A 22,708-nucleotide genomic window follows, 5' to 3' on the forward strand; every position below is an offset into this window, starting at 1 on the left:
TTTTAATTAACTTTTTCAAAAGAAAATAATTATTTATTTTTGTATTCTTGTGTTATAAAAAATATTAGTTTTATTTTTTAAACAATTAAAATAAAAAAGAAAGTTCCTCACTCCTCTAGTCCTCTTATTTAACACGTTTTAGGCAGCATATTTTTTAGTGGGTCCCTTCACCCTATTTTCTTTCTCCTTATATTTTTATTAAAGGCGAAGAATCAATCTAAATCATTTTAAACTACTAAATAAATTCAACAAAAATAAAAAATCAAATAAATTGTTAATCAGAATAGTTAAAGAGCATAAAGTTATTATTTCCTCTTACAATTTGGTTTAATTTCGACTCTCATCTTCAAAATCAAATTGAACCACAAGCATTCTAATTTTATATTAATTTGTTGCTTATATCCTTATATAAACACTAATCTAAAATATACTTTATTAAATATATTTGTATTTTATTTTATTTTATGATTTGTAATTTAAAGTAAGTTGAAATTTATAATCATATTTAACACTTATAACAAGTTTTTTTTTTCATTTTTATTATATATTTAACTTTTTATTTAATAAGCTTTATCTCTTAAATGAAATATTAGCTACTACAATAATTTATATACTAATTTGAGACTCATACTCTAATTAATAAAAAATTATTTATGTATTAACCAAAAAATAAAAATTATCTCTTAAAAGTTTAAAAAATAAAAAAAATCCAATTTAAATAGGAAAATATTAATTTAAATTAATTTAATGTTAATATTATTCTCAAACCAATTCAAACTGAACCACATATTTTATTTATAATTGGTTCAAATAATTTTTCTTTTTTTAGACTACGAATTTATAACTAACTTAGCAATAGAAAAATACTGTCTTCTTTTTGTTTATTTTATCATTATGTATTTTAATGAATAGGCTAAATAAGTAAATACATAATTTTATTTTTAAATTAGTGATCTCTATTAAATTAATTCTTTAATATTTATGTACAATGAGAATTCAAGAAAGTCCAATAAAGATTTGAAGGTGTTAAAAGAACTTTAAAAACTAACATCAAGAATAAAATAAAAAAGATAATTATTGTTATATTTAAATATAAAATTATTTTAAAATTAAAATAAATAAAGATATTACTCAATAAAAATATAAAATATTATTATAATAAATTGAATTAGATTTGAATTAATTTAATCATTATTATCTTTTATTAATAAAGAGTCATGTTGATTGTGACTTACTTGTCTTTTCTTTTTGTAAAAAAACTTGTGTTTTATTGCATTCAAATATTTTTGGACTTTAGACGGCCTTATTAAAATAAAAACAATTCATTTAGTGTGTATGCTCAAGACTAAAGTTAGCATGAAGTTCATTTTAGTTATAATAATAAAATATTATTATTTTTTTATTATATATACAGTATTTTGATGTAATAGTTTATTTAACAAAGGTTCTTGATTAACTTAAAAACTTGTTATCATAATAAAGATTGAAAAAATAAAAAACATCTTTCACAATTTAATCTAAATTATTCTTTATTATATGATTATTATAAATAGAATATTAATAATTCAGATAGATTAATATATATGTAATAATATTTATTGGATAAATATTAATATATCGTATTTATTAATTTATAATTGATGCATATATGGATGTGGTTATTGAACTAACTCAAACTAAATTTTTATTATTATTAATATTATTTTATATTATCAATAAAAAATTCTTTAAAAAAATATAAAATTTCTTTTAACTTAAGATTATTTGAAATAATCAACAAGTCATGTGTTATATTTTAAATCTAGACACAACCAGATAATTATAAAATAGTAGAGCAAATGAGCTGACACAAAAAGGAGATCAGTGTCGATATAAATAGATGTGAAGTCTTCAAATTATTAAAAAAAAAATTTATAACCTGAGAAATTATTATTTTATTAAGAGACCAAAACCACAGTTTAAATAAAAATAATCTCTATCAATTTATCTACATGCTTGATAATTTTAAATATGTCAAGTTGATAATAAACTAATTAGATTTAAAATAAAAATTATGATAAATATGACCTCAATTTTGTTTTACTTCATGTTATAATGATTAATTTAACATAAAATTATTAAATTCCAAAACTAAATTATATACACAAAAATTTCCAAAAATTAAATGAACACAATATTTTTTTTAGACAAAATTACATATTTACTAAAACTAATTTTAAAGGATTTTTTTTTCATGCCCACTTTTTATTATATTTTTTTCATTTTTAACCTTTTAATCACAATATTTATTCCTTGTTTACTTGGTAAAATAATCACTATTGATTATAAATGAAGATGGTAGCAGCACAAAGATTAACTAAACCAGTACTGCACTGGTCGTATTCCTTTCATGTATCATTATTTTCATCTTTAAAATACGGTCTTAAATTATATTCAAATACAATTTATACTCACTAATTTGAATAAGTTGACGCTGAAGACAGCACAATAAGAAAGTCGAAACACAATGTTTGTATAGTGGTGGTTGTTGATGATCACATTCAATATAATGCACAGGAACTATGTTGTGAGACACTTGCGTACGTGCAACTCACATTCTGTGTGTATGAGTAAGAGTAGGAGTAGGAAACCAAGCAAAAGAAGCCACTCTGCATCTTCCAACAACTCCGTGAAATTCGAAGACCCTGACATTGTGACATGGAACAAAGCCATTTCCACCCACATGCACAATGGCCATTATCAGTCTGCTCTTCGTGTCTTCAACTCTATGCCTCGTCGGAACTCTGTTTCCTACAACACCATGATATCTGGGTACTTGAGGAACGCCAAATTCACCCTTGCAAGGGATCTGTTTGATAGAATGCCTGAAAGGGACTTGTTTTCCTGGAATGTTATGCTTACTGGGTATGTCAGGAACTGCAGACTCGGCGATGCCCGCAAGTTGTTTGCTTTAATGCCTGAGAAGGACGTTGTTTCCTGGAATGCCATGTTATCTGGGTATGCGCAGAATGGGTTTGTTGGTGAGGCAAGGGAGGTTTTTGATAAGATGCCTCATAAGAATTCCATCTCCTGGAATGGGCTGCTTGCAGCGTATGTTCAGAATGGGAGGCTTGAGGAAGCTCGTAGCTTGTTTGAGTCCAAATTGGACTGGGAACTGATTTCTTGGAATTGTTTGATGGGTGGGTATGTGAAGAGGAAGATGTTAGGTAATGCTAGGAAGCTTTTTGATCAAATGCCTGTTAGGGATGTAATCTCCTGGAACACTATGATTTCGGGTTATGCCCAGAATGGAGATTTGTCGCAGGCTAGGAAGTTGTTCGATGAGTCTCCGGTGAGGGATGTTTTCACATGGACAGCAATGGTGTCTGGATATGTTCAGAATGGAGCATTGGATGAAGCCGGAAAGGTTTTTTATGAAATGCCTGTAAAAAATGAAATTTCTTACAATGCAATGCTTGCAGGCTATGTCCAACACAAGAAAATGGAGATGGCTAGGGAGTTGTTTGAGGCAATGCCTTGTCGGAATATAGCTTCATGGAATACCATGATTACCGGCTATGGTCAGAATGGAGGTATAGCTCAAGCTAGGAAGTTGTTTGATCTGATGCCTCAGCGAGATTGTGTATCTTGGGCGGCTATTATTGCTGGTTATGCTCAGAATGGTCATTATGAAGAGGCTCTAAACATGTTTGTGGAGATGAAACGGGACGGAGAAAGTTCAAATAGGTCTACTTTTAGTTGTGCATTGAGCACATGTGCTGATATTGCAGCCTTGGAGTTAGGGAAACAAGTTCATGGGCAGGTGGTGAAGACAGGATTTGAGACTGGGAGTTTCGTGGGAAATGCACTTGTTGCGATGTATTTTAAATGTGGAAGCACAGGTGAAGCAAATGATGTGTTTGAAGGAATAGAGGAGAAAGATATTGTCTCTTGGAACACAATGATAGCTGGTTATGCCAGGCATGGATTTGGCAGGCTGGCTTTAGTGGTGTTTGAGTCAATGAAGAAAGCAGGTGTTAAACCCGATGAGATTACTATGGTAGACATTCTGTACATTTCATATGCATTTAGATATTTAGAGCTTATCATTTGCATGAATTTCTACTATTTCATCCAGTTGTGTGGAAGTTTGAACCAATATCATCACCACTTTATATTTACTTAATTACAGTTTCATTTATAAATGGCCACTTTACAACTTAGTCAGAATTGAAAAAATTCTTGATTAATATGACTAATCATCTCCCGTGGAAATGCCTAGTTGGTATTATAGTGCATGCACAATATGGAGCCTGAGTCCTGTCACAATATAATTTCTATGAACAGAATAAAGTTTATTGTTTTCCTGTTATATTGTTACTTTCATCGTGGACTCCTGATACTTTAATTTTTGTTGTTACTTTGTCATTTGTCCATGAAGAAATTGACACTGCTGCAATATATAGTGTTAATGTTCTTGACCTTAATAATTGGATAGGGTCAGATAGGTGGTCCCAGCCCTTATAGAAGTTTCCCTTTCCTCTGTCATGTAAACAAGCCTGATAACAATCATCTAGCACTGAGAAATGAACTAAAAATGACCTGTTAATGTTGTTTCATCAACAAATCAGTGGTAGAATGCCTATTTTTTCCCTTTTCTACGTGTTATAACTTTCTGCTTGTTCTTCTAATCATATTTCAGGTTGGCGTTTTGTCTGCGTGTAGTCATTCTGGCTTGATAGACAGGGGAACTGAATACTTCTATTCAATGAATAGGGATTACGGTGTGACGCTAACTTCGAAACATTATACTTGCATGATTGATCTTCTAGGAAGAGCTGGTCGCCTGGAAGAAGCAGATAACTTAATGAGAAACATGTCTTTTCAGCCAGGTGCTGCATCATGGGGAGCACTGCTAGGTGCAAGCCGGATTCATGGAAATACTGAACTAGGTGAGAAGGCTGCTGAGATGGTTTTTAAGATGGAACCTCATAACTCAGGGATGTATGTCCTTCTTTCAAATCTATATGCAGCTTCAGGCAGGTGGGTCGATGTTGGCAAGATGAGATCAAAAATGAAGGATGTTGGTGTGCAGAAAGTAACTGGGTATAGTTGGGTTGAGGTACAAAACAAGATTCATACGTTTGCAGTCGCAGATTGTTTCCATCCGGAAAAGCATAGAATATATGCCTTCTTAGAAGAGCTAGATCTAAAAATGAGGCGCGAGGGATATATTTCTTCAACAAAGTTGGTTTTGCATGATGTGGAAGAGGAAGAAAAGGAGCATATGCTCAAGTATCACAGTGAGAAATTAGCTGTAGCGTTTGGAATTCTGACTATACCGCCTGGCAGACCAATCCGTGTCATGAAAAACTTGCGTGTTTGTCATGACTGTCATAATGCCATCAAGTACATATCCAAGATTGTTGGAAGGCTGATTATCTTAAGGGATTCTCACCGCTTTCACCACTTCAATAATGGTGTTTGTTCCTGTGGGGATTATTGGTAAGAATGGAAAGACGTGGTGAAACTTGATTAGTTGCAATATTTGGGTCTACTTTTATGTGATCGAAGAAGTGTTAAGAGCAGTGATAAGCTCATTTATGATTGCCATGCTCGTTATGGAATCAGTATCCACGTGAAGGAATAGAACGACAAAGTTATCAGAAAATATTAATTACTGAGACTTTTTCAGTCACAAAGTATCATCGTCTGATGAAAGTTGGAATCCGGCATCTCCTTGAATTACATCACAGAGAAGTTAATAGAATTGCATCATGTATGACATGCAAAGAATAAATCCAAGGGTAAGCTGACACCTAGTGGAATACCCTTCATAATACAAGCAACTTGTCGAAGTATGGGTACCTAAGAAGTAAATCTGATCGCGACAGCAACTACTTGTTTACATGGGTTGCCACTTACTTCCCACCCCCACCTCGTCCAAAAAGAAAACTATAATAAATATAAACCCACACCTTGTGCGGCAAATTTAAAAGTTGGTAGATTTTATTTAGTTGGGTTTTGTTTTTTGGTGTACAGCAATGATATCTTCTAGCTAACAGTCACATACAGATCACAAAAGTGGCTTTATCTCTTCTAACCAGGCATTTTTCAAATTTTCATATATGCGGCCAAAAAATTATTTAAATTTGCAAAGCATGTGACTTGAAAACTTCTTTGAGTTATTGGATTTATGCAACAAGTAAAATAGGGTGTCCTTTAGGAGTTAAGGTGAAATACTTTAACAGCACACAGTGCCATGTACCCAAAAAAATATATATTCAGCCTAGTAAACACCAGTTCGCCTAGTCCCATGGTCAAACATACCAACTTGTATTTGCCATCGTTTTAGTTATGTATTTCACAAATTCATGTAAGCCTGAGCTTAATTAGGCCAACTCATAAATTCATTTACCCATCTAGACTATTGGCTACTTGGCATATTAACCCAATGAAGTGAAACATGCCTAGGATATTAAGTGGATCATCTTCGGCCGACTCTTTCCTATGAAGATCACCAATTTTCTATGCAAATAAAGACATAACATTAATTAGTGGCAACTAATAATAGGAAACATTCTTACCCAGTGCCATAATAATAATAATTATAGTTGATAAGTGATATAACATATAAATCAAAAGAGAAGTATTCATTTATTTTAGTAGATACTAATGAAATAGGTATAAAACAAATGGACCAATCATATTAGGTAAAATAATCAACAATGCAAAAGAGAAAAGGTGTAATCCAAAAAAAATAATCTCAACTACCAATGATACATTGAAAAATGTTAAAGTGAGTGAAACTAATTTTGGTGTCATCCAAATGAGCCCTACCGTGGATGGCACAACACGCAATTTTTGAGAATTATTTGTACAAAATAGTTCTTTGTTATTAAAAAAACACATACTAATCATATTTCTCAATATGTGTGTACCTTAAACACACTTCAAAAAGAACAATGAGCATAAGCACATGACTAACCATGAGAACCATGTAGCATGGACCCTGTCGCTGTGTTAACCCATTCCCAACCAATACCGGCAGAGCAGCACCCAAAACTACTTGTTGTGGTTAAAACATAAAATTAATAATAAAAAGCTAGAACAGTAAAGAAACTACCGTAACTGAAATCGTTCATTCGTGTTGCTTCATTATAAATTATAAGTAGTATACATTGCGTTTCGGTACACAAATTAATGCTTAATTACAAAACTTACAGCAGTAATACAAAACAGCATTAGCAGTTCATGACTATGGAGTCCTAGATTACGCTTCTACCACTAACAACGTAAAGGATTTCCATGTAGTTCTTCAAACCACCGGCTCTTTCCCTTATCGGAAAGGAAGCTACATCAAAGCATTCAGAGCAGCAACCTCATCTGTTAATTCATCCACTGTCTCCTCATTCACCTCCGCAATTGACTCCTGCTAGTGCAAAAGCAATAATAATATGACAAATGTATATATTCTTTTTAGTTCAAATTTGAATGTAAACACCAGAAATCGTTATAAGATAGATGTGTGATGTTCTTGCTCAGATAGTTTACCAACATCGGCATTGAATAAGCCCGAAAGATATGTGAGGTTTAAACAAGTAGCAAAAGATAGAGAATGATGTTATGTAAGGTTTCATTTTCGCTATATACATGAATTCTAAATATCAAGAAATGTAAGATGTCAAAAAAGCACTAGAGGTGGCAGCAAAATAGGTTACTCCGCATAGAGCCGGCCCACTTCAGGGTCTATCGGGCTGGGCCAAAAAAACTTCACTCCTTTTTCAGGCCTAAACAGTACAGCCTAAGCCCTATTTTAGCAAGCTTATTCAGGCCAGCCTATTTTGCTGACTGACTTAGCAGAACACCGAAACTCAAAATGATTTATCTTTCAACATTCTTTACCATATTTATTAGGCCTCACGAAATAATGTGGATTCCACTTATTAAATGAGTCTCACTCATTATTTCATAAGTTCCAATAAATTTTAACTAATAACAGATAATGTGTTGGAAAGAGGAGGTCAGATAGTGTGTTGCAAACCCCTCTCTTCTAATTATTTCAAAACCTCTAGCTAAGAGCCATACAAGTGAAAAGGTATAGTAAGCTACCTCTGGATCTTTATTTCGTTTCACTTCTATACACTTGGAGGCACTGATACTGGCACTCTTCAACAAGCTACGTGCACTACAGTTTGGTTTTGAGGTTCCATTTTGCGCATCTGTTACTTCAGACCCTGGAGGACTTTGAAGATTTGATCCAGTCGGCCTTTCAAAATCGTTATTTTGATTATTTTCATCCTTGGGAGCACAAACTCGTTCTCTGCAAGAAGTGAAATTTCAATGGTCAAATGCATATGACAGTACCACACAAAAGGTTCACAAGCTTGTCTGCCAACCAACCTGTCTGTCAACACACATTAATAATCTGAATTTAAATTTAAAACCCATCAGGTAATGTTTGGCTAACTTTTCCTGAATTTATATGTTACTATAAAGTTTAAAGTTTATAAATAAGAGAATGAGAAGTAGAACCCAGAAGCTCCAAAAACAAACTTTCTTAATAGCTTCTTTTCATTAAGCTATCTTTATTAAAAACATACTTTTTAAAAGCCCCTTTTTTAAAAATCTATTTGGCCCAATTTTTCCTTTTAAAGAAAAGAGAAGTCCAGAATAAGTTGAGCTAAACATTACCTGAGAGTAATTACAACATATAAAACAAATTAAATCTTCAGAAGAACACGACAAGAGTAGTTGTTCAATGTGCAAGTTGGCAATCCAGTATTTGAACAGGTTCACCAAGTTTGGACCGAGAAAATAATTCTGAAAACACTAGGAACTGCTTAGAGAACCAAATGTTTAACCAACATTTACCTAGGTAAGGAAGCATGCTGTCTCTGCAACGGAGTACTTCGTTCACCTTTGCCATAATGCTCTTCAAGATGTGCAAACTGTCGCTTGAACCGATCAACCCCACTATGCAACAAGATAACAAAGAATTACCAACTAATAACTTAAACATGTAAACTTAATTTTCAAATTGTGCACATTCCATATTAGAGCACCAACAAAAATTTATTCACAAGGAATTATGATTTAAAAAGTATGCCAAGTAAAATAAGCATGCTGGTGCTGTGTTAATTGAAATTCTAGCTCGGTATGGATATTTGCAAGAATCTCAGTGCAAGTGTGCAACAGCAATAAATGCATGCAGGGGCTCCTAATAACATTTATAAAGTTAGGTACAGTGAAAATTATACAGCAATGAAAGACTATGCCTAGTCCCCTGTGACAGGACAGGTGGTCAATGGATGCTTTGGTACATGCATCAAGCCTTCAATAAAATGTCAAGCATACTAAAGCATCTACCTTGGATACATGAAGTTAGTTTGCTCTCCACCACGAAGATATTCTTGGAGCATCTGAGGATGATACTCCAAAATCTGTTCAGATTAAAATAGTCAAATAATTATTATCACAGCACAAAGAAGACAATAAATTGACGCAAGAGTGACTGATAAATGTATGATCATGCCTCTTGATAAATCAACTCTCTAACATCATCCTTGGTCAATTTCCTTCTCTCAAACTCAAACTCAAGTTTTGAAATGGGTTGAGTGGATGGTTCCCGGTCCACGTTCGCCAAACCATGGAAGTAAGGATCAGCTAACGCCTGAGACCAAAAGCATAAGACACGATGAAATACCCTCTTAGGTAATTGTCAATGAAACTTCCCCTTAGACAATGATATTTAGGTGATAGGAGATCAACCTCTTCAGCTGTTGGACGGTCTTTAGGATCAAATGCAAGTAGGCGCTCCAGCAGATGAAGAGCCAACGGATCTGCATTTGGAAATTTTTGGGACAATGGAACTGGTTGCTTTTTTCGCATGTTATTAAGATACCTTCTAGCTTTCTCGTTTCGAATCTGTAAAATTAAGATTAAGAATTTATATAATAGAGGACAGGGGAGAGGAAGAAAAATTAAGCCCGAATGGTATTTATTACAATACACCACAAAGTGTATCTTAGAAACACAAAAATGGAAGAATTTTTAAAAATAAAATGCTAGAAATTTAGAACTACTCTTATTGCAGGATGTATTGGTTTCAGAAAACTGCAAATTAGATTTTGATAAACTAACCCTCGAAATTGACTCAGGAGGAGGAGTGCCAAGCAAATCAGTCATGAGGTCCAATTGGTGCACAACATTTTTCCCAGGAAATAATGGCTTCCCAGTGAGCATTTCTGCAAATATGCATCCAATGCTCCAAATATCAATTGCAGGGGTATACTGCAAAAGACAGATTTGAAAATTACATGCATATTTCAATACATCAAGCGTGTTCAACTTATAATCATACACAAGCCAAGAGAAGATGTTGTTAAGAGAAGAATAGGCTTACTTTTGAGAAAAAAGAACCGCATAGTTCAGGTGCACGGTACCACCGAGTTGCAACATAATCCTTAGTTAAAGTAGTAGGTAAACTGAGTCAGCAAGAGGTTTAGAGAGATACCCAGATTGCAATTTACTACTGAAAATCTTAAAAAGTTGGCACAGAATTGATAAATGCAATAGTTCAACATGGTTATGCAAGGGAGCACTCACAGTCCAGAATATAGCCGATGGAGCATCATTAAATGAAACTCGAGCAAGTCCAAAATCACATATCTTCAATTTGCAATCAGCATTAGCAAGAATATTTTTTGGCTTCAAATCACGATGAAACACATTTGCTGCAAAAGAAAAAAGGAAAAAAAAAAACACTATATTAAATTAATATTGCTATCTGAAAAGGTCAAGGATCTGGTCATAAGGATACCATACCTGTATGTATATATTTCAAGCCCCGGAGAAGTTGGTACAAGAAAAATTGGTGGTGCTCCGGAGTAAGATCATCATTTGCCTTAATTACTTGATGAAGGTCAGATTCCATCAACTCAAACACGACATAGATATCCCTGAACTCTCTCCGAGATGGAGGAAGCATAATATGCTTAATTTCTACAATATCAGGATGTCTGAGCAACCGCAAGAGTTTAATTTCTCTAAGGATCCGAGTGGCATCCGATACATGTTCAAAAACATCATTAATTTTCTTGATTGCAACCTTTTCACCAGTATGAGTGTCAATGGCAGAACCCACAACACCATAACTTCCTTTTCCAACAACTTCTTGGATCTGGTATTGACTTGCCTCCCCATACTCTGTAAAAAACTCTGTTTCTGGTGCACCCTTGTTCGATAACCAGAAACAATTATATAATATTGTTGGAAACAGAATTTGAATACTGTAACTTAAGCAAATCTCTTCATTTGACCTACTGCAATTTCTATGGTGGCAATGTATGAAATTCACATAAATTGACAATGCCAAAAAAATCAGTACTTCGCAGAAAACACACAATTAAACTAGTGCTTTAAGAAAAGTGGCTGGGAAAGGAAAGAATCAAAAAGGGTCGTGATTGACATCAATAAATTTCAACGATCATGGTATTAAATGTTACATTTTCCCATAATTTTTTTTCAAATTTGATTCCTTAACATATGTCCTCACACCACTGGTTAGCAATCTCCAGATCAAAAATCCTTTGCATCAGGCAATTGCCGACTGCTAGGTGTCTTCTCCAGCAATGAAAGTAATTACAATCTCTACTCTCACATAAAAAAAAAAACAACAGAGCACGTAATTTCCATTCATCTCCCTAACATTTCTTCCCCTTTCCCATATTCCTAGACAAAACTTGAAACGTAACCATAAGCCATGATTTTTAGAGAGAGAAAGAGATAGGAACGCCAATACAACCAAATCGATCCAGCAAACGATAAACACAAATAACAATGAGACAAAAAGAGAAAAAAACGAAACTTGGGCAGTACCCAACAAGGCAAAGAATAAAACAAAAGAGAACAGAAGCAGATCGCATAAAAAGAAAAATATATTGGGAGATGGGGTGAAGAAAAAAAAAAACCTTTTTGTGAGAATCCATGAAAGAAGGTCTGAAGAGGGCTTGCGTGGGGACTTTGATGGGCTTCAAGGAAGAGAAATCAAAATCAAAATCAAAATCTTGTTGAACAGTAAGGTCTGTTTGGCGATCCTGGTCGGGAACCGAGGCTAATTGCGCGCGCAAATCTCTCACGTAAACGCGGCTATTATTGGCATTGCTGTGGTCTTCAGCAGAAGCAGAAGCGCGTCGTTGAAACAAGCGTCGAATCCCTTCCACGAGTGTTCCTCCACCACCCATGTAGATAGATCATAGATTTACTATTTCACTCTTTCTTCGCCTTTGACTCAATCCCAGCATCGCATTCCCCTCTCCTCCTTTTCTATTTATTTATTACCCCTTTCTTTACTCTCTCTCTCTTACTGGAAATGAATACACTTTATTGTTTCTCTTTCTTCTTTTTTTATTTATCTTTCACTGCCCCAATGATGCGAAAAACAGAGAAATAGATATCGCAGCTTTTGCTATGGACGTAGCTCGGATTCATATTTGTATGCATATGTTAGCATCATGTTGTGTTATTTGGTTTTGGGTGCAAGCTTGAATCTTGCTGTGCCGTGAGTGTGATTGAGCTGTTAGTGACTAATAACTATGGATTTCGATTCTCTTTGATGAATGATGATTGCGTACGCGGTTCTTTCTTATGATTGTTCATGCATAATTTCAAAGGTTAATTATAAATCCTTCTACTTTTATATTTTTTAATTATTAAATCAAAATATTAACTGTTTTTTATTTTAAGATAATAAGTGTGTGTTTGTGGTGTATCTATAGATACATAAAAAAGAAAAATTAGTATTTTCACGTTGTGTCTTCATGTACACATAAGAAAAACCTCATAGTTAGTTATTAAAATATAATATTAATTATATTAGTTAATAAGAGATAAAACTGTTTTTATAAATCATAAATATACAAATAATTTTCAAATTAACTTTTAAATGTGTATTCATTGAGATGGGAAGTTTTGAAATTATTTTTTTATGTAAATTATTTAAAAATAATATATACCAAAATATAATCTTTTAAATAAATTATAAAATATAAAATTCAAAAATCACTAAATGGTAATTCAGAGATAAAATAATGAAAAGTTACATAGTATAAAATTTGCAAATGACAATTTTAAAAAATTAAAATTTGTCAACAATAATTTTTCAAACAAAAATCAAATATTACCAATAGTGATTTTTAAAAAATAAAATACCAAAAAACGTTATTAACAATTTTTTGTTAAAAATGATCATTGAAGATTTTTAAAAAATTTCTATATTCTTGTAATTTTTTCTTAAAACATCATATTTGTGTAATTATTTTTCTAATATAAGAAAAGCAAGTTATTTGACCTACCTTGATAAATAAATAAATAATATATATATAGACCGCGTGTGTATAACCTGTTTTATGAAAATGATATGTACTCACTTCTCTGCTTTTTGTTGGCTGTTTTTTCCTTGTCTCTTTTTACTAGACTTTTATGCCATGGTGGTATGTATTTTATTTTTTTATCTTGAAAATATGATTTATTTAAATTATTTGAAAACGGAATTGTTTATTTATGATTGTCTTATTAAATTCTGAATTATAATAAACTATTAACTATCTAATAATTGCACAAAGGAATTAATATATATATATATATATATATATATATTAAAATCAAGTGCTAATAAATCAAATAACTTGATTATATAACATGCTGAAAATATATAATAATATATATATATATATATATATATATATATACTTAAATAGAAAGAAAAATAGGAAAAGAAAAACATATGTTTAAAAATTTAATGTAACATGCTTGACAGATGGTGTCTGCTATAAAAATAAAATAAAATAAAATAAAAAGGCTTTGTCAGCAGCCGAACACAGAATACAATTATTGAGCACATTTCAACAACCTCCAATCACATTTTGCAACGTAACCCAACCTGAAAAAGTTTGACATTTCTAAATAGCTTTTGTCATGTGAAAGCTATTATTAATATGCAATGTAAAAACTAGGGAAAAAAATTGCTTCACATTTTTTCAAGACATATGCATATCGTTCATGAAAAAAAATAATAACATATAATAAAATAAGAGTTTTATTTATGCCCAAAAAATAATAACATATAATATAATAATAACACATATTGCATAAGCAATCAGAGCCAAGTCATTTATGCCCAAAATATAAAACTGAACCTTTCCTTTGACACGAAAGCCTCTCCACAACTTTATTTTAACATATAATATGTTATTAAAAAATATAAATAATGTTAAATGTTTGATAATTATTTACAAATGTTCAAAGTATACAAAATTTTATATGCGATGTAATTATACAAATAATATTACACGGTTCAGCATTTAAACTAGTGTGTTTTATATTTTATAAAAAAATTCGAGTAAAAATTATTGATTGTATTTTATTTAAATAATGTATATATATATATATATATATATATATTCTTATCAATTTTAACTTTTAAAGTTTAAACATTTAAAAATCAAATCTTTATTTAAAAAAATATTTAATATAATTTTACATTTTCAATTATGAATACTTCATTTAACATATATTATATGTCATCTCATACTAACATATGTATGTTAAAAATAACTAGTTTTGTTAATTATTATAATAAAATAAACTAGTCTTAGAATACTTCAATAAAAAATGAAGTTATGGCAATAGTTTGGTAAAAAGTTAATCCAGTTAAATTGGTTAAAGATATTTTCAATGAATAAGGATACTATTAAAAAAAGTAATAAACATTTTATTGATATTTTATAGTGACAAATAATTTATTATTGAATATATAGACTATCAGATAAATAATTATTTTAATATAATATATAATTTTAAATTTTAAGTTTAAATAATATAATTACATTGAATATTTAGACAAATAATATTGTGATTTATAATAATTCAATTTGAGTTGAATAGGATTGTTTGTTTTTATGTATAATATAAAAAAATGCCAAATAATAAATTGCAAATAAAAAGTGTTTAAAGGACATTTATATAAAATAGATAGAATAGTGCTTTATTTTTTTAAAAAAATTAAATATTTTTGAGTCCAGTCACACTAACTTAAATTAACAAAATTATAAGAATTATGCTTAATAATTTTAAAATAACCGAAGGTATATTACCAAAAAAAACAAGTAGTCTACCTATCATTAATTTATTTAATATCGAGAAATAACTTCTATTTGGATAAGGAATTTTAATAAAACCAATCTACTTGGTTATCAAATAAGTTAAGAGGAGCAAGTCAATAAAACTGACACTTAACGTAAAATTTACTTACTTTAAATATAAATCTTATTAAACTTAGTTTATTTAACATTGCTTACAACTTTTATAATAAAAAAATTATCAATATTTTTTAATTTTAAATATAAGAAATAAAGTTTAATTTTGGAAATATTAATTACTAATTCTTTATACCATTATTTATTATAAGATTTGTGTTTATAAAACACACATTCTTTATTTATAAAAGTGTATTTATTAATTTAACATATAATACATTAACTTGATCATTTAATATTATATGCATTTTAAAATAAAATATAAATTCATAACATGTAATTATTTTTTATTAATTTTAATTATTATATCCATTTCTTATAAAATGACTAAATATAATAACTTATTGCATGACTTGCATGAAGACATCAAGTTTGATAATCTAAATTAAAAGTTCTATATAAAAGGCCATTATAAAGCTTTAAAAGAATATTTTATATTTAATTTTTAAAAATACATGTGTACAATACTACATCTAACTTGTAAATTTCTTGTTAGTTGATGAGGCATAACAATATAATGTACAATTTATCATTTTTAAAGTGAAATGGTTGACAATTTGATTGTGTAGGTAAAGATCTAGTATTTCCTGAATCTTTATTAGTAACAAAGTGAAAAAAATAGATTAATCATTCCATTTCCATTCTAATGGATTGAGACAAAGAACTAATGTCCCCTTCCATTGTCTACAGTTAAAATACCAATAAATTACCATATAGTAACTATGTTTGACTATAACATAGCAACACTATTTCCTTCTCTTAGTGATGGTTTCGTGTAATTTCATCTATCATAACTGATCCAGAACTAGCATACTGCATACAAACAAAGGTGGTGACTAGAATAAATCCATTCAAGAGTCTGCTTCTACAATGATATATTTTGTAATCCTTTGTGACCGCTAAGTTATAATTCACAGTATACACTGCAAGTTTCGTTGGTTAATGCTGAGTTAAAAGATAATTTGATAATTTTAAAAAAAATCACAATTAAATGACATGAATTTATTCTTATTTATTTGAATATCAAACAAGAGTAATTGAATTAATGAATTTGAAGGAAGAAAGTATTTTTTTGAGAAAAAAAATAGTTATTTGGATTAAGAAATATAAAGAAAAACAAAGAAAAATCATGCATTATTCTCATCTATTTGTAGAAAAAATTATTTTAACATAGAGACACTTTTTTTTTTATATTTAAACATAAGTTATATTTATTTTAATTAAAACAAACAAATTTTAATTGAAAAATATTGGTTTTCAAATTAATTAATGTGACTGCATCATATAACTTTAGCAGCAACTTATAGATCACAATGATCTCAAAAATCTCTAAATATAATTTTAATGGCGTGTTTATAAATAACCACCCAACAAGCAAGAAAAAAAAAAAAAAACACAACACATTGGATAAAATTGTCAATAGATAGTTGAATAAGTAATTTTTCCTTTTTCTTCACGTAAAGGAGATATTACATTCTATACAGGTCCTACTATTAATTTTACATGATTCTTAAACTCTAAATGAGAACATAATTTTTTTAAAAAAATTAGAAATAATTATTTGAAAAAATATTTTTTTTATTTCTTATCTAATTTAATTAATATTCGACTGGAGTCATATATGTAGATGTAATAGTTAAATATGCAGTAAGAGATTTTTTAAAAATACACTTTATTTACTTATTAGTTCTTGTTATATGTTACCACCCCACAGGCCCCAACAAATTAATTTGTAACGGTCTAATTTTTTATGTTACTGTTTACGTGACAAATGCAATTGAAAATTGTTTGGTCCTTTTCATTAGCTAAGAAGACCCAATCTCTTCCCAAAGCATGCTGCAGACTGATACACCCATTCACAGACTTCCTTGCCAGAAGATTTTAATAATAAATAATGTCAATAAGTATAAAATGACAGAATTTATGTCTTTTTTTAATATATTTATACAGTACAAGTCAGTATAATTTTTAATGAAATTTAATTTCAATGAAATAAGCAGATCGCATAACATTTTAACTCTCTAACAAGGTGACATTACATTTAAAAAGCAAAAATACAACAGCATTTTGCACTCTTAGCAACATTCCAACAAACAGCGTATAAATTACCATGCTTCAGTGTTGTTTATTGATCCAATCCAAAATTCCAACAGGGAACTCTAGTAATTTCATAAGACAACAACGATAGTAAACATTATTTAGTAGACATGTCTCTGTACTGTGTCTTGCGGGACCATTTCAAATAATTCCAACATATGCACCACCACTAGTTTGAAAAAAAAGAGCGGGAGAGGGAGAGGTTGGGGTCTGTTTAAATTTTAAAATTTGTTCTCGTGAACTAAAATTTTGAATATTTCATTGATGTTCTTGCCCTCGCTTTAATTCATTAAAACCTCCAACCACACAGATACTTCTATTCATTTATGATGATAAGAGAAGGATATATTTTTTAAATCTTACTTGAACTTGCATAAATACACACACACACACTAATCTAGCTATAAGAAATTTTTTAAAAATTTAACTAAAATAAATAAAACAAAAAACACTTTATCTTATAATATTAAAAATAAAATGATATTTAAAATAAATTAAATTAGGCTAAATATTTTAAAAAATCAATTATTTCTCAATAATTAAAGTGAATTGTCATTAAAATAAATTTAAATCATTAAAATAATTAAAATGTAAGTGTAAATTAATTAAAATTAAATATTTTCGATTAAAAAACAACAAACAAATTTTAAATTCCTTGTTTATACTAAAAACATTAACAAAGTTTCTATAAAACTGAAAAATTTTCCTTTCGGACAACTGAATTGAACAAGAAAACTAACCGGCAGAAAGCATGAACAGTGAACACAAGGAGTTTTTCGGGCCAACCCGCGGGTCCTAACCCGACCCACATCGAACTAGCCCGTAAGTTACTCCCTTCTTTTTATAAAAAGGAAAAAGCACTTATTAGAATTATGACCTAACCCCCTTTTTCTCACTCTATCTCTCTCTTCCTTCACTTGGTTCAGTAATATCTATCTCTTTCTCTCTCTCAATCCATTTCTCTAATTTCGAATCTACCCTCTCACCATGGACCCAACTTGGATCTCTCCTCCACCTCCTGCTCCGCCTGCTCCTCCGGCGATCTCTGCCAGCGTCCCCTTCACCCTCGAAGCAAACAATCACATGCCCCCCCTGGCCGACAACGCCACCGAAAACCCCAACCCCAACCATCCATCGTATGACGAGGTAAGATGTGAAGTGAATCAGTTGCTAAATTATGTTGTGTGGGAAGAACAAGTTAGAGTAAATATTAACATGCAGTGAATGGGTTTGTGTGACAGATGATACACGCAGCATTAGGGGCCCTGAAAGAGAAGGATGGGTCGAGCAAGAGAGCAATAGGAAAATACATAGAGCAAACATACAAAGACCTTCCACCCACTCACTCAGCTTTGTTGACTCACCACCTCAACCGCTTGAAGGCTTCTGGACACCTCGTTATGGTCAAAAAATCATACAAACTTCCTGGATCTCATCCCTCCCAACCTTCTTCTCCCCAAACTCAAAGGCCACGCGGTCGACCCCCCAAGCCCAAACTCCCAACCCAGCCCCAATCCCAGCCCACCGAACCAGTCTGGGCCGCCCTAGGCCTTTCCGACGACCCTGCAGCTCAATCCGCCAAAAGAGGCCCTGGTCGTCCTCGAAAAATTGGAGCTCTGCCTGTGGGCTCTCCCGTCCCTGGCAGGAGAGGCCGCCCTCCTGGCTCTGGGAGATCTAAGTTGCCCAAGAGGCCCGGCCGTCCTCCCAAGCCCAAATCCGTCTCCGCCTTCTCCAGTGGGCTCAAGCGGCGTCCAGGCCGCCCGCCCAAAATCCAGTCAAACCTAACCGTCATCCCCTTCGCTGCTCCTGTTTCTTCTGTCACCGCCGGCCTCCCCACAGTACCGCCAGCTATTCCATCTGCTTCTGTACCCAATGGGTCTCCCAGACCCAGAGGGCGACCCAGGAAGAATGCTGCTGTTGTCGGAGTTATGTCACTGAGTACTGTCGGTGCTGCACCCCGCGGTCGCGGCCGCGGCCGCGGACGTGGACGCAAGGTCTTGCCGGTGATGAGGCAGGGCCGTCCTCCGAAGCTTGCTGTGGGAAGGCCGGTGGGCCGCCCTAAGGTGATAGTCTTTGGTGCATACTTATATTATGCTTCGAAGTTTTAACCTTTTTGGTTATGCTGTCAGTTTTTCTTAAACTTCCAACTTAAGCATAGCCGCATTTTTTGTAGCCGGATAAGCTTATGTATTCTACTTTTTTTTTTTTTTTTGGTGTGTGTGTGTGTGTGGATACTTTAAGTACGAAGTAGATTGAGTGATTAACTGTCTATAGTAAATCTCATCTACGTTGACTTTTCTGAAGTAACTCTTTTGGAAACATTTATCTGCCAATAAAAAATGTGGAGGGTTAGTCTCTATTTTTGCTGTAGGTAAGCTGAGACTAGTTTTTTGTTGTTTATACGAAGCAAGCAGTAAGGGAAAAACATAATCTGTATTATTTTGAATAAACAGAATTTTATTTTTGTACAATTCATATGTGATATCTTCTGCTATCACCTTTGTTTTTTGAAAGTATTTTTGAGATATGCATGCGAATTTAAGTCAGTGAAAGAGATAATTTTACAATGTCTTATGTCGTTGAGTTCAATTTAAGTGATTTTATGGTTTTGTTTTTGTTTAGTTGAATTAAATTTGCCTTGGAGAAAAGGTGATTTTGCTGCCACTAGCATCGGTTATTTTTGAAGTAAAAATTAGTTCAATTCAAGTGATTTTTATGGTTTTGTTTTTGTTTAGTTGAATTAAATTTGCCTTGGAGAAAAGGTGATTTTGCTGCCACTAGCATCCGTTATTTTTGAAGTACAAAATTATGTTTGAAGTAAATGGAGTAGACGCATGTTAATTTTAGTGAGTATTTATTTTAGGTTTTGTAGCACTGATTTTAATAAAATTAAGTTTGAACCATCGAACATGATTAAAGATGCATGCCTAAACTAAATTAATCCAAGTTATATATTTTACAAACAAGTATGTGTCAGGATGTGTGAAATTGATTTTGGCAGTAAACCAAACTAGCCCTTAATATTTATTAAATTTATATCTCCAAACTGATTTTTATTTTCCAAACAAAATTATTTCTTGTTAAGAATTTTTAAATGTTATTTCCTAGTATAATTAATTATATGAAAGTAATTTTACTAAAATCTAAATCAACCAAACCCTTTTTCTGACTAATATAACACTACCAATTATAATATTTCTGCACCCATTTTCTCTTTCATTGTATTTACATCTGCTTTTTCTTTCGTTCTTTTCTTTTCTTATGCACCACAATTGTACTTTCCTTTTTTACCTCTTTTCTCTCATTTTCCTTCATCTATTTCACACCCTAGCATAGGGGTGGGAACATATCATTACTCATAACAGTACTACATCATTGATCTCTCTCTCTCCCCTGGGTGAGTGCCTTTTTACATTTTCTAACATAAAAGTTTCTATTTCTAATTCCTTAACCACTGTTCTAATGGCAGTGGTTAGCATTTTCCTAAATGAAAATATCTTTTTGTAATGTCTCCTGAGAATGTGTGAATTTTATGTTTGGTTCGAGAGTTGACTATTAGAATGAGTATAACCCTGGACTGAGTTAGCTAAAATTATAATTATAATCCAGGCCTAGAAGATGAGAGGATTATGCAGTTTGATTGAATAAGAAATTTGGACAGCTACTGATCTATGTCAATATTTTCATGTTATTTTTAGATATAGTTTGATCTCAGTATTATGAATTTCAATTACTTTACTGCTGTTGTTTCAATTACCTTTTTTCCACTTCATGGAAATTGCTCTTATTTGCATATTGCATTGCTTGGTGTTTGTGGAATAGGGAGCAACAGATGCTATCACAGCACAGAAGGCTGCTAATGAAGAGCTAAGGGGGAAACTTGAACACTTTGTAAGTTGACATAATCTCCCATTTGAATGTTCAATTGTTTATTATATTTCCAAGAAATTATATTTGATTGGTTGATTCTTTATTGCAGCAATCTAAAGTGAAGGAATCTCTTGGTGTGCTTAAGCCTTATTTTAACCATGAAAGTCCAGTCACTGCAATTGCAGCAATTCAAGATTTGGAAGTACTGGCAACTATGGACCTTAAAGCACCATTAGCTGATGAAACTCAGCAACTTCAGCAGTCCCCACAGCAAATGCCACAGCCACAGATGTATGAACAGCAATATCCCCAGATATCTACTCAGCCACAGCTACAGCAATTTTTCCAACCACATACATCAGCCCTGAGCTAGAGGGAATTTTATGGACCAGAATTTGATGGAGAACCACTTGTACAAGTGTTTTTAACAAGGCTCAAGAGGTAAAAGATCTGTAAAGGGCGTAGGAAGTAGCTGTACTGATTTTTCTGTGAGTGAAATGACTGTGTCCATGTTAGTTTGCTGTTGTGCACCTTTAGTTTGACCCCTCAAGTATTTACTTGAATATAACTAGTAGGTACTGATGATTCAGTTGTTATTCAAGAAATATTTATTCGAATTTTACAGCTTACTGTAATCACATTAATGTGTATGTTGGTCTCATTTAAGCTTATTATTCTTTCTATCTGTCTCCCCGTCGTTTGGGGTCTTATTTTTTAAGTAGTTATTGCCTGCTATTTCTAATGATTGTGTGGTTGTACTTGTATGAACTTTATTTAGTTTCTCCGCATATATTTTCTCAATTCTTTCTGCCCTCTCCTTATTGCTCTTGGAGAGGGTCGAGGGAACCAATAATTCAGAGGAATTTCTCATATGTGAAGATTCCTATAAATTTCAATCGGATTAAATGAGCCATTATGAAAGTAAACTTTTGCCCGGAGTTTTATTTATATTTTCATATATATTTTCTCATTACTTTGCAGTTTTGTTAAGTTATGGTTGGATGATTAATTTCTCAATTTTAAAAAATATGAAAGCAATCAATGTTTAAAGTAGGAGTAAAGCGTGATAGTAGATATAAGTAATAAATACAAAAAGTTAAGTATAATAGAGAGAATTTTAAATTTTTAAAAGAAGTTATTTGAAATTTTTTATATTTGATATAAAATTATTTAATTAAATTTTTTTGGTATGTTGAAATTACTCTTTCTTCATATCTTACATGAATTGTAGAAATTTTAAAATGTCCTATAACAGCATTTCTCCAATTATGTGATTTTAAGTGATCGGTATTCTATTTGTAGGCTTTTGAAATGTTTATGTTAAAACGCCTTCATGTTTTAAGTTTAAAGTGTATTGGGATGTACTGTGCATCGAGAGCAATACAATGATTCTCTAGCCTCGTGTAAGATAATATGACCTGAAGGAAAAGATATATGATTTGAAC

The 22,708-nt window shown here is 31.8% G+C and overlaps 3 protein-coding genes across 3 annotated transcripts; 2 read left to right on the forward strand and 1 right to left on the reverse strand.

The window, feature by feature from the left end:
• Positions 1–2,474: 2,474 nt before the first annotated feature.
• LOC113855151 (pentatricopeptide repeat-containing protein At4g02750-like) lies at positions 2,475–6,073 on the forward strand. Its single transcript, XM_027486653.1, has 2 exons — positions 2,475–4,039; positions 4,682–6,073. Exons 1-2 carry the CDS (start codon positions 2,531–2,533, stop codon positions 5,486–5,488), a joined length of 2,316 nt encoding a protein of 771 aa, XP_027342454.1. The 5' UTR covers positions 2,475–2,530; the 3' UTR covers positions 5,489–6,073.
• A 1,037-nt stretch (positions 6,074–7,110) lies between these two features.
• LOC113856312 (mitogen-activated protein kinase 9-like) lies at positions 7,111–12,648 on the reverse strand. Its single transcript, XM_027488086.1, has 11 exons — positions 11,952–12,648; positions 10,807–11,215; positions 10,588–10,715; positions 10,385–10,444; positions 10,123–10,272; positions 9,751–9,906; positions 9,515–9,652; positions 9,349–9,422; positions 8,854–8,955; positions 8,092–8,302; positions 7,111–7,411 (listed from the first exon to the last, which is right to left on the reverse strand). Exons 1-11 carry the CDS (start codon positions 12,222–12,224, stop codon positions 7,334–7,336), a joined length of 1,779 nt encoding a protein of 592 aa, XP_027343887.1. The 5' UTR covers positions 12,225–12,648; the 3' UTR covers positions 7,111–7,333.
• A 5,617-nt stretch (positions 12,649–18,265) lies between these two features.
• LOC113856315 (histone H1-like) lies at positions 18,266–22,027 on the forward strand. The gene is made up of 4 exons (XM_027488090.1): positions 18,266–18,539; positions 18,635–19,456; positions 21,216–21,284; positions 21,373–22,027. The coding sequence occupies exons 1-4, from the start codon at positions 18,381–18,383 to the stop codon at positions 21,634–21,636; spliced, it is 1,314 nt and encodes a 437-aa protein (XP_027343891.1). The 5' UTR covers positions 18,266–18,380; the 3' UTR covers positions 21,637–22,027.
• Positions 22,028–22,708: the final 681 nt, after the last annotated feature.

This window comes from Abrus precatorius, unplaced genomic scaffold (assembly GCF_003935025.1).
Source record: "Abrus precatorius isolate BTA unplaced genomic scaffold, Abrus_2018 Scaffold11, whole genome shotgun sequence".
NCBI classification, from domain to species: domain Eukaryota; kingdom Viridiplantae; phylum Streptophyta; class Magnoliopsida; order Fabales; family Fabaceae; genus Abrus; species Abrus precatorius.